Source organism: Phalacrocorax carbo, chromosome 7, assembly GCF_963921805.1.
Source record: "Phalacrocorax carbo chromosome 7, bPhaCar2.1, whole genome shotgun sequence".
NCBI lineage: Eukaryota > Metazoa > Chordata > Aves > Suliformes > Phalacrocoracidae > Phalacrocorax > Phalacrocorax carbo.
In genome coordinates this window covers 11,198,955-11,214,169 of record NC_087519.1, presented here as the reverse complement: position 1 = coordinate 11,214,169, position 15,215 = coordinate 11,198,955, and the positions used below count along the sequence as shown (strand labels likewise).

General features: G+C 38.8%; 1 protein-coding gene across 1 annotated transcript in view; it reads left to right on the top strand.

Moving 5' to 3' along the window:
• Window positions 1-15,215, top strand: part of SH3GL3 (SH3 domain containing GRB2 like 3, endophilin A3) — a 58,221-nt gene that overhangs the window by 30,611 nt on the left and 12,395 nt on the right. The window contains exons 2-6 of the mRNA XM_064456294.1: window positions 8,307-8,375; window positions 9,619-9,691; window positions 11,185-11,328; window positions 12,871-13,004; window positions 14,409-14,567. Coding sequence (XP_064312364.1) covers window positions 8,307-8,375; window positions 9,619-9,691; window positions 11,185-11,328; window positions 12,871-13,004; window positions 14,409-14,567 — 579 coding nt within the window. The remainder of the gene's footprint in view (window positions 1-8,306; window positions 8,376-9,618; window positions 9,692-11,184; window positions 11,329-12,870; window positions 13,005-14,408; window positions 14,568-15,215) is intronic.

Below are 15,215 nucleotides of genomic sequence, written 5' to 3'. Positions count from 1 at the left end.
CTGATCATCTTCATAGCTCTCCGCTGGACTTGTTTGAGCAGTTCTGCGTCCTTCTTAAACTGGGGAGCCCAAAACTGGACACAGTACTCGAAACGTGGTCTCACTAGGGCAGAGTAGAGGGGGAGGATAACCTCTCTAGATCTGCTGGCCACAGTCCTTTTAATGCAGCCCAGGATAGTGTTGGCCTTCTTGGCCACAAGGGCACAGTGCTGGCTTATGGTCAGTTTGTTGTCCACCAGCACTCCCAGGTCCTTCAACAACTGATGTTGAATTCAGAGCTATTCTGTACCACTCATGTAGTCATGAGAGCAATAACAAATATTTGATTTTTAGGGCATAGCTTCTTGCACTCCATAATTTTGATTAAATAGCAGGAGGAGCCATTTCAGCTGCTTCATTGATTTTTTTTAAAAAAACAACCCACTTCTCTCTGCTCTCAGAAATCTTTTTTACTGTTTCCCCAAGTGCTTTGGGGAAAATCTGTGCTACTGCTAGCTGAATGTTTAGTAAAAGAAAAAAGTTATAAAATACTCCCTGTAAAGGTGATGACCCTTTGCGCCTGATATTGTGAGGTGCTGAGCACTCTGGTCTTGATCCAGCAAAGCAATTAAGCACCTACTGAAGCATGAACTTCCATGATTTGCTGGGAGTAAGCCAGAGTGTTCCATATTTGCAAGACTGAAACATGCACTTTGTAGTAGATCTCTTATTTATTTTAGGGGGCAGAATAAATCCTTTTTTTTTTTTTTTTTTAAGTACATCAGAGCAAGAGTATTTTTGTTTTCTTTGAAAACACGACGTACTGAGGCAACCAAAAAGTTGTTGCCATTGTTCAGTGCTTAACCTCTAAAAGAAGAGGTTTGTATTTTCTCCAGAGCATTAGGATAGTATGAGATGTGTCAATGTAATTAAAAGAACAGCTTCAAGTCCTGGTATGTCTTTATAATTTGGCTGTTTCCTTTGGTGTATTTTTTTTAAGGAGCCTGAGAAAAATACCTTTTTAGGTATATATTACCCATTTTTTTTTTCAGATTATTTTCCACTTTTAGTGGCTCTGACATCCTTGTGTCTGCATGGCTCCAGGCCCTGTCTTGGGACATTCTTGGTGCAGGAGAGACCTGAAGAGGCTGCCATTCTCATACCTGCTTGGTTTCAGCATTCTCTGCAGCTGTTTTAGGGGCCATGTGCTCTGTTTCTTTAGTCTTTTGTTTAGGCCTGTGTTCGAAAATGTGATTTTGGTTTACTTTCTCAGTGTGGGGCACTTCTTTTTCTTCTGAGTACTCAGACCTTCAGCAGATCTCTAGAAGTCAGTCACAGGGGTGTCTATAAGCTGCCCATTCATTTTGGATGCTCACCTACTTAGGAAAGCAGAATATTTTATTCTTTTTTTTAAATAATATTTTTCTATCACAGTGGCAAACTTTGTGCAGATGGCTCTGCCAGCGTGCACTCCTTTATGTTATTAAAGATGTGATAAGATGCAAGACGCTAAGTAAGCTATGTTGTAGGTTCAAGTTCTTGGTAGTCTGCACTACGTGCACTAGTCGTAACTTTCTTTTTGAGCGTGGGAATTAGCAATCTATATGAAATATAGCAATTGGGAAAGAGGAAAAACAGGTAATATACGTAACATTGTAGCAGAACTCAGAAGTACAAAACTGGAAATTACAGATACTTGAGGTTAAACTTCTTTTGACGTAGACGACAGGCTGTCATCTTAGTTCTCTAATCTGACGGAACATTCTGGAAAAGGACAAAAAAGAAAATATCTCTCCCTTCAGGAGGCTGAACATGCAAGAAAATTATACTTTAGCCAGAAGACATCTTGCCAGCCACCTTATTCTTCCCATTGCTTATGATAGGCTTTAAGATTCTTCAGAAGCCTATTAGTATTGTCACATTGCATTAAAATCCCTTTGCATAATAGTTAAACACCAAACGAAACAGTTACATGGCTGCAGGGCAGTAACTGAAAGTTTTAATGATTTATTAAGGGAAGCATAACTATTATGCGTTAACCATACTGGAATGTAGTGTTTTGTACTAAGGACTGTATTTAAAGATATATTTAACGTATTTGTGCAGTTTGGCCAAGTTATATGTTTCTGTGGGAAACGTAGCCATACAGTGAGATTATTTCCTGGCTTTCTATATGTTAACTTTGGGATGAACTTATTAGTTTTCCCTGTTGAATGCTTGCTTCCTTTCTAGAAAGAGGGAAATAAATTTAAAGTGTTTTCATAGTTTGGCTTTTTTGTTAAAAGATTGTTCCTAAAATCTAGATTTTTGCCTCATGGGTTTAACAGTGTGTGTATTTATGACAAATATAGGAATTTTCCATCCCATTAAAGTTTCAACAGATAATTTCAGCAGATACTCCTTAGAATAAAATAAATGCTATTACTTGGTGAAGTGTCATTAAAAACTCTTAAGTCTTTAATGGGATATGATACCTTTCGTTCATTATGTACTATTTGATGATTTCGTGGCCAGTTATGTACAAGAGTTTTGCTGAGCAGTTAAGGACTTTTTCAGCTCCGCTTGTTTCAACAGTAGCTGAATAACAACAAAAAAACTGTGATGGTTCAATCCCAGTTAATGACTGTTGCAAAAGAAAGGCAAAACAAATGAAGCAGAAGGTCAGAGCATGTGTGCAAGTATTGGCTGGCAAGAATCCTATTGACTTGTATTATAAAATACCCAGTGGATATATTAAAAAAATAGGGTAATTGTTTTGAGAGTTTTATCAGCTCTCTGTTGATCTGGGATATTTTTGGCAGTTTCTCATGTTCAGTAACCTTCCATAGTGAAGTATGAAGAAGTACTGTAATTTAGTGGATATGATGTACAAAACATTAGTAAAAGACAGCATTTTTCTGAAGCTTGTTTTTGTAATCGATATGAGAATGGAGAAATGTACTATTCCTGTGCAATAAGAAGGATAAATCTTAACATACTTCAAATAAAATTACTGAAAAGTTACATGAAAGCTTGAGGCTTGTTTCATTTCGAGTTTTCATGAGCCGTAGATTTTAGTTCAAGCTGTAGACAGTGTGCTGTGTTCGTGCTTCATTACAACAAAACAAATCAAAAGAAAATTACATTATTTCAAAGAAATTAGAGTAACAAAACAAGTGTGAGAACAAAATCTGAATATTAGGTTTATGGAAAAATGTTTTCTCAGAATTTCTTGGAATATAAATTCTTTAGCTGATAAATATTTAGTCTTTTAAGACTGTATAACAAAATGGCAATTTGCATTTTGAACAGTATCTGGATATACAGAAGTTAAACAGAAATCATAATACCTGGATATGTTTCTTTCAAAACCTATGGTTTTTTCCAGATTTGTCATCCTAGAAAATTTCACATAAGCCCACCAGAGATTCTTGGATTGTCTATAATACAACATCATATTTAATTTTTCAGTGTTAAAAAAACCAGTAGGATCTAGGAAGAAGTTATGAGCAAGGAGTGTTTGTGTACAAACTGCAGTATTTCTTCAGGTGAAAAGCCCTTCTATTATATAAAGCATGCAAGTTCTACAATAAAAGGTAGTTTGCTATCGTGTATAACTACAAATGAGGGTTGATAATACAACGGCTGATTTGAAAGTGGTTTTATGTTCATATTCAGGGTTGGGTTTTTTTTTTTCCCTACCTGCTAACTCTAATAGGTCAACTGTGATGGAGGGAGTTGCATAGACACCCAAGAGGAAGAAATCTTTCTCATTTCACAGCTATTCTCTGGGTGTAAATTTTGATCCAGAGGAAACTTAATTAGCTCCACCAGAAATATGACTAATGATGGCTTTACCTTCCGACCTGGCTGTGGAATAGTAAGGTAGTGGTGGCCCCCATTGGGGAACTGGTTTTTTTCAGAGCCCCAGATTCTGGCTCTGGCCCTGTCTAGTGAAAAGGTGCTGAATCTGTGGCACCCAGCTACTGATTTGGAGATTACGGATTCTTCCTGTACAAATATTTCCAAGCTCCCTCCGAGTACATGCCTTACGTGATGGTAGCAGTTTCACCTTTGATTAGCTGGCTTGTAAAAACTGATAGATATCGCCACGTAATTACACAGCCCCGTAGTTGGGCATGCTTCTTCTATTTAAGTTCAAAGCATTTTGCAGCTTGAAATAATGCATGTAAATCATGCTCAGCAAATAGTCAAAGAACTAAAACTCAGCAGTTGTCCCCTTTGTGCATCTATTTTCAATAATTAATTTGGTATCCTGTGACTTTTAATTGGGAGAGTAGGGTGTTGATGCTAATTTTACAACTCCTAAATTCATAATAATCAGAACAAAAGCTTTTGTGTTCCTAAATGTGAGACTAGTAAAGCTGATACCAATTATACCAGTATGAAATAAACTGTAGTGGTATAAAATTTAATGATAACCATTGGAACTTTATACCAATTTTTACTGTCAGGAGCACAGACAGCTTACAGACTTTAAGGCATAATTTTTTATGGCATCTCTGAGCACCAAGGTAGTCTCCTTTTTCAAAGGAATTTAGAGTTCAGAGTAAATATCGAAGAATTGTCACCTTGGACTAAAAATTTTAGTGTAATTAATGTTTGCATAGAACAAGTATGTGAACAAACTTTCTATGGTCAGTGCTTTTGCTCCTAGATGTAGGTCTGTGTTAGGTTGTTTTCAGAGTATGTATGAAATTGTGCCTGCAGATCCCATGGCTGACTCTATGGACTTGCACTCACATGTACTGCAAATACAGAATTAGAATTGGAGTCAGGTAGGTCAGAAGGGCCCTCCAGAAAGCATCTACTCTAGCTTCCCACTTGAAGCACGTCCTGTTCAAGCAGGTTGCTTAGGGCCTTGTCCAGGCAAGGTTTGAATGTCTTCAAGTATGGGAGCGCCACACCTTCTCTGGGCAGCCTGTTCTTGTGTTTGACCACCATCTTGATTGTGTTTTTTCTTCTTTTTTCCTTCCTTTTTAACAGGTTTGAATTTCTTGCTTTCTAACTTCTGACTGTTGCTTCTTGTCTTTCCACAAGATTCAGACTCCATCTCTTCATAGGCTCCCACTAGGTAGATACCCACTTAACCTCTTCTAAAGGCTGAACAAACTCAGCTCTCTGTATGCCATGTGCTCCGTCCCCTGCTCACATCAGTGGCCTTCCACCAGACTCGCCCAGGATGTCAGTGTCTTGTACTGGGGAGCCCAAACTGGACACCTACTGCAAATTTAGTCTCACAAGTGCTAAATAGAGGAAAATGATCACTTCCCTGGACCTGCTCTCTGTGATGTTGCTAATAAAGCCCAGTATGGGGTTGGCTTTCTTCACCTCAGGGGCACACTTCTGACTTATGTTCAACTTGTTTTCCACCAGTACTACAGGTGTTATTCTGCAGAGCTGTTTTGTAGCCAGCTGGACTCCAGCCTGTGCTGTTGCATGGGGATATTCCATTGCAGGTGCAGGACTTTGCATTTTTATGTTTGAACTTCATGAAGTTCTTGTCAGCCCATTTTTTCGAGCCTGTCAAGGCCCTTATGAGGAGCAGTCCCACCATCTGGTGTATCGCCTGCTCCCCGCAAGCTGATGTCCTCCAGACTCTCAGGGAGTGTACTCTATTCCATCATCCAAGTTGTTAATTAAATTACTCCATTATTCTCTGCAATTGTAGATGCAGAATCTATCTCTGAAAGCTGGTGTGTAGAAGTCTCAGTTGTTCTGTGACCGTCTGGATCTAACTTAGATGCTTTCCTTATTCCACGCTACTTCAGCAAGTCCAGTGATCCCCTTGAAAGGAGTAACGCAGTGTTGCTGCAAATAGTTTCTCCCTCTGTGAGTGGCATCAAGTTTTATCCATTCAAAACACAGTGAAGAGTTTTGCAATGTTTCAGAAGATAAAACTAAACTTGGGTGGCAGAATCTGAGCAGATGTGCAGAGGGCGAGCAGGCCGCAGCCTGGTGCTGAGGCGCACATATGTCTTCACGGAGAGTGCAGCCTCACCAGCCAAGTGCAAATGCCTGGATCAGCAGCTGCAATCCTGGCAAAAACAGCAACAACACTGTAAGCCTAAGTTTCAGGCTGTTGTTTGAGGGAGGTGTGTGTGACCATGTATGGCCATCAATAAGCCAGGGAGAACTAAGGGATGCCAATGGATAAATAGTGTATGCCCTAAGACATTTCCTGAAAACATATCAACTTCAAGTGTATCTGTTGAGAAATTGGATTTTTCAGACTAACTTTGTCAGCCTTCCTATGAACCGGTGGAGTTCTCTCTGGCATTATTTTTAGTGTGTGAATTTTCTACTCTTTCACTTGTGCTTCTTGTTATAACATTCAGACCTGTTCTCCCTAAGAGTGGGATATTCTATTATTTCAGTCATTTGGTGCAGTAGTTTATTATTAATTATGCTTCCACAGTTGAGCAGTCATGTTGCTTCATTGCATTTATTCTTTGCCAACAGAAAAATTGGTTATTTGTAATGAGGCAGCTATGGGTTGCTACTGAATGTGGATTTTGCAACTTCAGCCTGAGAAGGATAATTCCCCCACTGCACTCAGCCTTTGAAAAGAGATCACCATGAGAGGTTTCAGGAAACTGCAGATCTATTCATTGCCTGCTGGAGAAAGAAAACGTGTGAGGCTGTGGAAAATGGCATTGATTATTTTAGAAAGTAACATTGCACAGAAAGGACACAGACACTGCCAGTATAAAGAAGCTGCATAATTTCTGATAGGCTGCTTTTCATGCAGCCTTTTCATGCACCTTTCTCCGTCGGTGCTCAGGGACTCCTCAGATGTACCTGTAGAAGAGACCCAGGCAGTGTCCCACTCCCTGCGTGGCCTCAGGTTGCTTCTCTGCTGTGAAGTCCTACAGCAGCAAGACAGTGACCCACAGGAACTCAGTGGTACTTGGACTTCTCCATCTCTGTTTTATCTGCTTTTGTGCTTGTTCCATCAGTGCTCTGGAAGAGAAATAATCTTGACATGTTTGTGGGCTGCTTGGCATGTTAAGCGTAAAGACTGAGTCCTACTGTAAAGACAAAAGAAATAATTAGCAGTACGGCTCTCTGAACTCACATTTTCCCTTAAGCAGGTCTGTTCTTTTGGCTGTGTGGTAGCACTGATGTTGATGCAAGGTCAGCCGCCACTGAGCTCCCAGCTCTGCTTCATCAGCTTGACGCTGTTTTTTGGCAAGGCAACGCGCTCCCTCCACACCTGTGTGGTGCAGGCTGTGACCGAAAGAAGGGAACTGTTGCGCTACAAAGAGCCGTGACCCATTTTCAGATTGTGCAAGTCTCCAAGGCTATTTCAATTCAGTGAGATGAATTCCCTTTCAGAAGGTGCTGAGGATAAACAAAACACTTTATTGGGGGCAGGTTTGGGGAACACCAGCAGTCAGTGAGCTAGGCCTGGGTTTTACACTATGCCGTTACAAGATTCAGTGATAAAAGTAAATTCAAACAGAGAAATGTGTAGCATTTTTGCAGGAATTGTCCTAGGAATTTATGTTTCATATTTGTTGAATATGTGTTAAACCACTTCTCTCATAGTGGAGCGATGCTTTCGAAGGCTGTTTCACACTGGCTAGGGATCTGGCTTTCGTTTCATGCTGTTGCAGTGTGGGTACCACGCACTGCAAGAAGCAGGTAGCAGAGTTCTGCTTCAGTGCTTGTTCCTAGCCATGACTTAGTGAGGACCAAACTCAGGTCTGACAACGTGGAGTTTTTACACAACATTGGACAATGTTTCAGCATCTTAAGAAGATTTACTGAAATGCTCTATTTAAAATTGGTACATTGTGTTCTTGAAGAATGCATGGAATTTTTGTCTTCAGTGTCATAAAGATGCTCAGTCACACAGGTGGGCTACAGTGCAGCATTTTTCATGAGTCTGTTCCTTCCACAGAACTGCACACAACTCCCAGCAGCAGCAGTGGGAATTGTATCCCTGAGCCTAATGGCATACAGGATCAGAAGGTACTCGGAAGTACAGAGCTGGAGAGACCCTTGGAAGAGTTACTCTGGATTTATCTGCAGTCAGACCCTGGTCCCTGTGCCTGAAGTCTGCAGTGTAGACATTCCTTTAGGGTACAAACTGTTTAGGCATGAGAAATTATTTTTTTGTTTGACTGTTGTAAATTCATATCAGGTATAATTTTCTCTCTTGAAATGAGAGCTTCACTTCCAAGACTAAGGTTACTCTTCTCTTGCACAGTTGCCTCAAATGGTTCCTACATATTTTCTAATCTGCAGTGACTTCCCGTGACTGAGATATTTATTCTGTAATTAAGTAATTTTTTTTTTTTGTTAAATTTGTGTTTTTACAGTTGTTCAGTGAAAAAATAAGTGGGGCAGAAGGAACAAAGTTAGATGAAGAATTTCAAGAGATGGAAAGGGTAAGGAAAACAACATTATGTTTTTCAATATTAAGCAATTGCAGAATCAAAAATGTTTCATGTTTCAAGTAATAGAACGGTATTGAAGATTTACATGACAGGAACCTCCTCTGTTTTATTTATTTTTCCTTGAGCCTTGTCAGCTCAGCCAAGGGAGAAGAGACATCCACAAAGGTTGTCTGAGCAGAGGAAGCAGGTTCCACTGACACCTCTCCCAGTGAAGAGGAACTCCTCCAAGAATGGTGAAGAGCATCAGGAGTGGCCTTTCTCCTCTGTGTGGGAGATTAGAGAGAGAACTGTTCAGTGAGCCTTTGCAAATATCACAAAGCCTTCCCATCTGACATTATTAATGATAAAAATCTTAACTATTAGGGTCAAAATTTCTCTTGATGCAGAATTATTTCTTATTTTAAATCCATGTTCAGAAATTTACATGAATTGTTGTGGAAATGGAGATGTTTGCTATCCACTTATTAGCTGTTATGTTGCAAATTAAATAATTTTACTTCCAGTTTCTGGTTTTTCAGCTTTTATGTGCTTTCTTTATTGCCCTTGTCTTTCTGTGTATTTTTTAAATGTTCATAGTAGACCTAGGTCACAGCTTTTATTGTTGGCAGATTAAGGAAGAAAGTCTTGTGAGAGTTGTTTTTTTTTCCAACATGCACTTTTGAATTTATGATCCAAACAAGTTTCTAGGTTTTAGTTTCTTGGCTACAGAATAATTATTTCCTTTCTCTGCATTGTAAGAGGAAAAATAATGTGCAGGCCCTAAGGGAGGAAAAGAGAGGCAAACCAGAAATGTGATTTTTATAGCATTTTAGAAACTCTTCAATGGGAAGACAGTGCAAACTACTGCTTTAAATGTCCCTGACCCCAAGACTGTGAGGGTCATGTTCAGTGTTTTTAACCTGTTTAGAAAAGCGTTTTTAGTAACAACTGTTGGGCTGGCCAGAAAACTGTAGTCTAGAATGTGTAAGCAGTAGTCAAGACTGATGGACTGGAAAGGCAAGCGCACATTTGTACTTAAAACCCTCTATCCTTCCCAATACTACCTGCCAATGAATATGTTTTTGGTAAAATCCTGTCATAACTATGACATGACTATTTACTTTAAGCTACAGTATTTGCTTTATTTTTTAAAAAATTTCATGATCAGCTAGGATAGTATAGTATGTCTAATAAAATGATAAACTTTCTAATAATTGATTTGTTTTTTGCTAACTGTGTTACTTTTCTTTTTCAGAAAATTGATGTTACTAATAAAGCTGTAGCGGAGCTTCTATCCAAATCCACAGAGTATCTCCAGCCAAATCCAGGTAGGATAGGAACAGTAGGTGTTGGATTTTGCTGAACATTGTTGTCTTATTTGGAAATTCATCCTAGGTAAATAAAAACTAATTAGGTTATTGTTGTGAGGCTTGTGTGTGTCCTAGAGAAATTTACCTGTATGTGCATTGAGCAACTGTAAAGTTGATATGCGTTAAGTGTGATCTGGGATGCATTCGACTTGCAGCACACAGTGCATGTGGTTTACTGGGCATGTGTAGGTTGTGCATGCATGGCATGTCTTAGGCAGCTTGGTCCTGTGGTACAGCACGTGTGTTCATATTCGTGCCAGATTTGCTGGAGTGGGATATAGATCGCTAAAGTGAAGAGAACACCAACATGTTTTTTTAGCAGAGATATAAAAAGCCATTGAATTTAACTTGGATGCTGCTGCCATCAGAGGTACTGGTTATGTAGCTATGGGGAAGAGGGCTGTTACTTGCTTACCCAGAATTTGAATTAGGTTGTGCATTTTCTGGACATTGCTAGGTCTCAGTGGATTTTGGATTGTCAGTTAACAGAGGTTTTTCAAATCTTGTTTTAAGAAACAAGAAAGGAGACGCGTTTCCATTTGCAGTTAGTCACAAAGTTTGTGTTATGACACTGTCCAAACCAGCTGTTAGAACCACCTTCATTTTCTTGAGAACTCTCTGAATTCCAGTTTATTCAGCTACACCAGTGACTTCAGAGATGGCGATTTCTTGTGGGTATCTTATGAGATGCACATATCTGAAAAAGTTTAATGGGTTATGCCTACATGGGGATGGTAGGACTCAGTCTTTTACCAAGGCCCAGCCAGGATGTGTAAGATGAAGCTTGCCATCGTGGTTCACATTCCTCAGGAATGCCTTGGCCATGCCTGTTTCTTTGTTGAAGAAGCTGTTGCATGGTTATAGTAAGGAGTGGATTGGATAAAACTCTCCCAGAATAAATGAGTGCTTTTGTCATGATATGTGCAGGATAACAGTAAAATAACTTGTATGTACCAGGCCATTCTGTGGAATAAATTTCTACTGTCTTGATTACTGGAACCAAAAAAAAAAAAGGGGGGTGAGGGGAAGGTCTGCAAAGCTCTCACAAGCAAGAGAGTGAGAGCATGAAATTGGCTTTAGCTGTGCTTGTATCTATCCTGTGTTTTCTTTCTGCAATACTTCTAACCAAGGAGTTCACAAGCGTCAATGTTCAAAAGAATGTGAGTATTGGTGAATATCCACAGAAGGTGACAAGCACTACGTATCTGCCTGGAGAAATGATGCTCATTTGGTTAGGAATAAAAAAGTTTCATGTGACCCATATTATTGAATGGAATCGTATTTCAACTTTTGACTGTGAAGTACTGAGAACAAAAACCTTATGAATCTACAGACCAGCATATTGCGTTCCTTCGTGACATTACTTGTTAAATGATTTATTGCTTTAAATATATTAATTTTTAAAGTGTTTTTATAACTCTTGTTCTTTTCTTTTTTAATGTTGTTATTAGCATACAGAGCCAAGCTGGGAATGCTGAACACCATGTCAAAGATCAGAGGACAAGTAAAAACTACAGGCTATCCTCAGACAGAGGGACTCCTAGGAGACTGCATGATACGGTATGGCAGAGAGCTTGGCGATGATTCTATGTTTGGTGAGTTTGTGTATCTCCTCTGTGAATATTTCAGCATAAAGTTCTTTGCAGAACATGACTCAGTGACATAACCTATGTAAATAGCTACTGCAGGTAAGAGGGAAAGTTAAGTACGGTGATCGGGGGTGGGTGATATAATTAGCAAAACGTGATGCTTCTGCATATTTGTCCACCTTTGTTGCAGGTTGCCAGACCTGAATAATTTAGGGTGATTAAGGTGATTCTTAGGTATTTCTTTTAGCCTTTAAATAAAAACGGTTATCCTATTTTGACAAGTAAACTAAAGGAAAAAAGTTCTCATGGAAAAAATAAAGAGTAACTTTGGGTGATTGGTGGAGGTTTTTTTGGTTTGGCTTTTTTTTTAATGATCTGGTATTTCTGTACTTTGGAGCAGTGCATCTTAAATACGCATTTTCTTGTTTTCGTGAAAATGAACTCTAGCTTGGCCATGTTAAAATTTTTCAGTAAATAAAATCTTACCTATTCCCTCTCAAAATATGCTGGTACTTCACAGCCAAAATCTTGACAGGGGCCTTGTTTGGTGAGCATGCATAGTGTGAGGGCTTAGCTGGAATGAATTTGAAACATTGTCACAGTGTTACTCGGTGGGTGCTTTTTGATATGGCTGGGATTAAGAAAGAACCAGGGAGAAATACCTGAGAAGAGGGAAACCCTGGTTTGGGGAAAGAGAGAGGACTAGGGCTAGGAGAGCGCGGTATGGGCTGGGACTGCGTACAGAAGCCAATATGCAACTGGCTGGCTTTATGTACTGTTACTAATATTTGCAATTTTATGCACCATGATTGTCTTGAAATAGTAACAGCTATGTAGGTGTAGGGACCTCGCGCTTGAGCCCCAGTAGGTGCTGCACAGGGAAAGATGCTGTTGATAGCCAAAAACTTGTTTATTCTCCTCATGAAGTGTGAAGTAGCACAACTCATCTGTGAGCTGGATGTGTTTGTGTTTTTAGCAAAAGCAGCAGGGATAGTAAATAAAATTAGGAAAGGGGAAAGGACATTTCAAACACTGTTCTACCTGCTGATACTTACATGCTTAATAGAATACACAGCTATGTTAAATAGGTGGTTTTAAAGAAGCAGCAACAATTCTGACAAAAAGGAGGTTTGGGAAAAAACATGCTGTATATAAGGAAGCTGTAAAACTTGTTTTTGTGATTAAAAAGTTACTTTCTCTGTATTTAATAATATCATGAAAGTTGTACAAATTGATCAGCTTGGTTTGTAGCTCTCAAAGAGAAGGATGTTTGTAACTTATACAAATACAGTAGGGAAAACAGTTTTGTTGGTTGTGGTTTCTTTTTTTTCCCCCTAGGGCATCAGGGGAAAAAACAAAGTATACTTTGGACCAAAAAATTTTCAGTTCTAGTTTTCTGTAGGGGACAAGCAAGTGCATAGCTTGCATTATCTTTTTACTCTTCAAGGGCCTGCAGCAGATACAAAGATACCTGTTTGAAATAGCTGTTTCATAAAAGTTTCTGATTTTACATATATTGATATATAAGTAGCCTATTCTTTACCATAGGCCTTGCACTACTGGATGCTGGTGAAAGCATGAAGCAAATGGCAGAGGTGAAGGACTCACTTGATATTAATGTCAAACAAAATTTTATTGATCCTCTACAGTTATTGCAGGACAAAGATTTAAAAGAGATTGGGGTAAGTTTTCCAGAGTAAAGCTTCACTTATTTATAATCAGAGTCAATCAAACTCCAGTTCCCCAAGATATTTTTTCTTGAAAGCAATAAGGTAAATAAATTTCACTGCATTAAGTTTGGCTCTCTAGCAAAACAGCGATGAAATCTGCTTAAAATCAATGCTTAGCTATTTCTCACTTGTCGAACTTACTCAATTTGCTATATTGCTTGTACATTCAGTACAAGAAGGATAGTGAAGAAAATTATATTCTTTATTTTCAGCTATCTTTTTTTAACTAACATTTTTATTAATTCTTACGAACACGTGAGTGGGCTGTGATTTACTGCAACTGATTATCCTGTCTTGCCATCTCTGTCAGCCTAAAGCTGTTTATAACAGAGGATGGATATAACTGTTGAAAAAGGCTATTCAGGGCAGTCACAGAATGATTTGAGAAGTGCCATAAAATACTCAAGTGCCATATGGCATTATAGGAAAAACATAGGAAGCTGAGAAATGCATTTTTAACCTTTAGAGTTAAGTTTTTCAGTGTTTTTGTTTACAATGTAAGAATTCAAAGAAAGTCAGGCAGTCTCTTTCTGAGTCTGTTTATTCCATAAGACTTGGGTAATAAGCAAGTTAAAACCCTGATGAGATGCAGAAATGAAGGTTATTTTATTTGTTTACACATAAATGGATGTGGAAAACATAGCAAAAAGATAGTAACAATGTTTTGATGTCTGTAGCTGTCTCCTGTGATACATAACTGTTTTCAGTTGTAGTTCTTCTGAACTGATGAAAAGAAATTGTTTCACGTTAGCTTTAATGAGCGTTTTGTACTGTCACTTTGAGTCCATTCTGTAAGTCTGTCAGTGCTATGATTCTTGGCAACAGAAAAGCTTATGTAGTTATATCAGATAGAAGTGTCAAGTTGACACCTAACAAAAAAGGCAAGAATACAAGATTTGTTGGAGCACTGCTTATGAAATGAGAGGGGAAAATAACCCTTTACCTTTTAGCTGTCATATTGCAAATAATTCAAGAGGTAAACTTGAATTAAGTCTAGAACTTGGGGGGATACACATATTTAGATTGGATCCTGCTTCTCATTTAGACAATCCGAAGTGTTGCACTTTTAGTCAAGTCCATGAGTTGGACGTCCAACTTTAGCAAATCATGGTAGCCAGTTCTTCAAGTGTTACAAGTGGCTGTTTATTTAAACTCTATACAGTTTAAAATTTCATTCATGTATAAAGTCCTAGACTTACCTGATGCTGCCACAGATCAAAGGGATGAACCGGATAATCTCTTGAGACTTGTATTTCTTTGATTTTGTGTACCTCTATATTTGCATCCATAATTGAAATTTTCTTAAATCACAATGCATTTCTTTGGACCTCCTCATAAATGTTCTGTCTTATTTAGCATCATTTGAAGAAACTGGAAGGACGCCGTTTGGATTATGATTATAAAAAGAAGCGTCTTGGAAAGATACCAGACGAAGAAGTTAAACAAGCAGTAGAAAAATTTGAAGAGTCAAAGGAACTGGCTGAAAGAAGCATGTTCCATTTCTTAGAAAATGATGTAAGTCTGTCCTACATTTTTGTTTGCTGCAGTACATCCAGGAGGGCAATGTATGTGGGATTGGATAAAGCCTGTCCCATCCTTCCTAGGAGGTAAGGTCCGAAAGCAGAAAGTATGTCTCTTTCGTCTTTTAATCTCCTGTGAGAAAGGAATGTAATGCACAGCAGTAAATGGGAGAACTCAGGAATTCAGGAATTTCTTCTGGAGATACAGTAGCTCAGACAAAATTGTCACAGAGGTCTTAAGTAGTTTTATACTCTATAAGCAATGAAGTATCTAACAGTAGAATGCGGTTTGATCAGTAGGAGGGAGAAGGTTGGGAGATTAACAGGGTCACAGACTAGCTGCTGAAACTATGAGCAAGTGTATGTTCCCTGTGCATTCGTAATTGTAGCTCACTTATAGTCAAAACTTTGCTGCTGATTTGAAGTTTCTGGATGATTTTACCTCTGAAAATCATTATTATTACTATTTCGCTCTGAAAATTACTCCATAGAGGTTGTTTGTGGCTTGGGCTCAGGTATGTGGACTTTGGCTCAAAGTCCCAAGTTGGTAATGAAATTATGTGTAAATAAGGTGCAGCTGTGGTCATTCAGAATAATCCTCTCTTCTGTCCATACACAGAGAAATAGCAGGATGTGCTTTCTT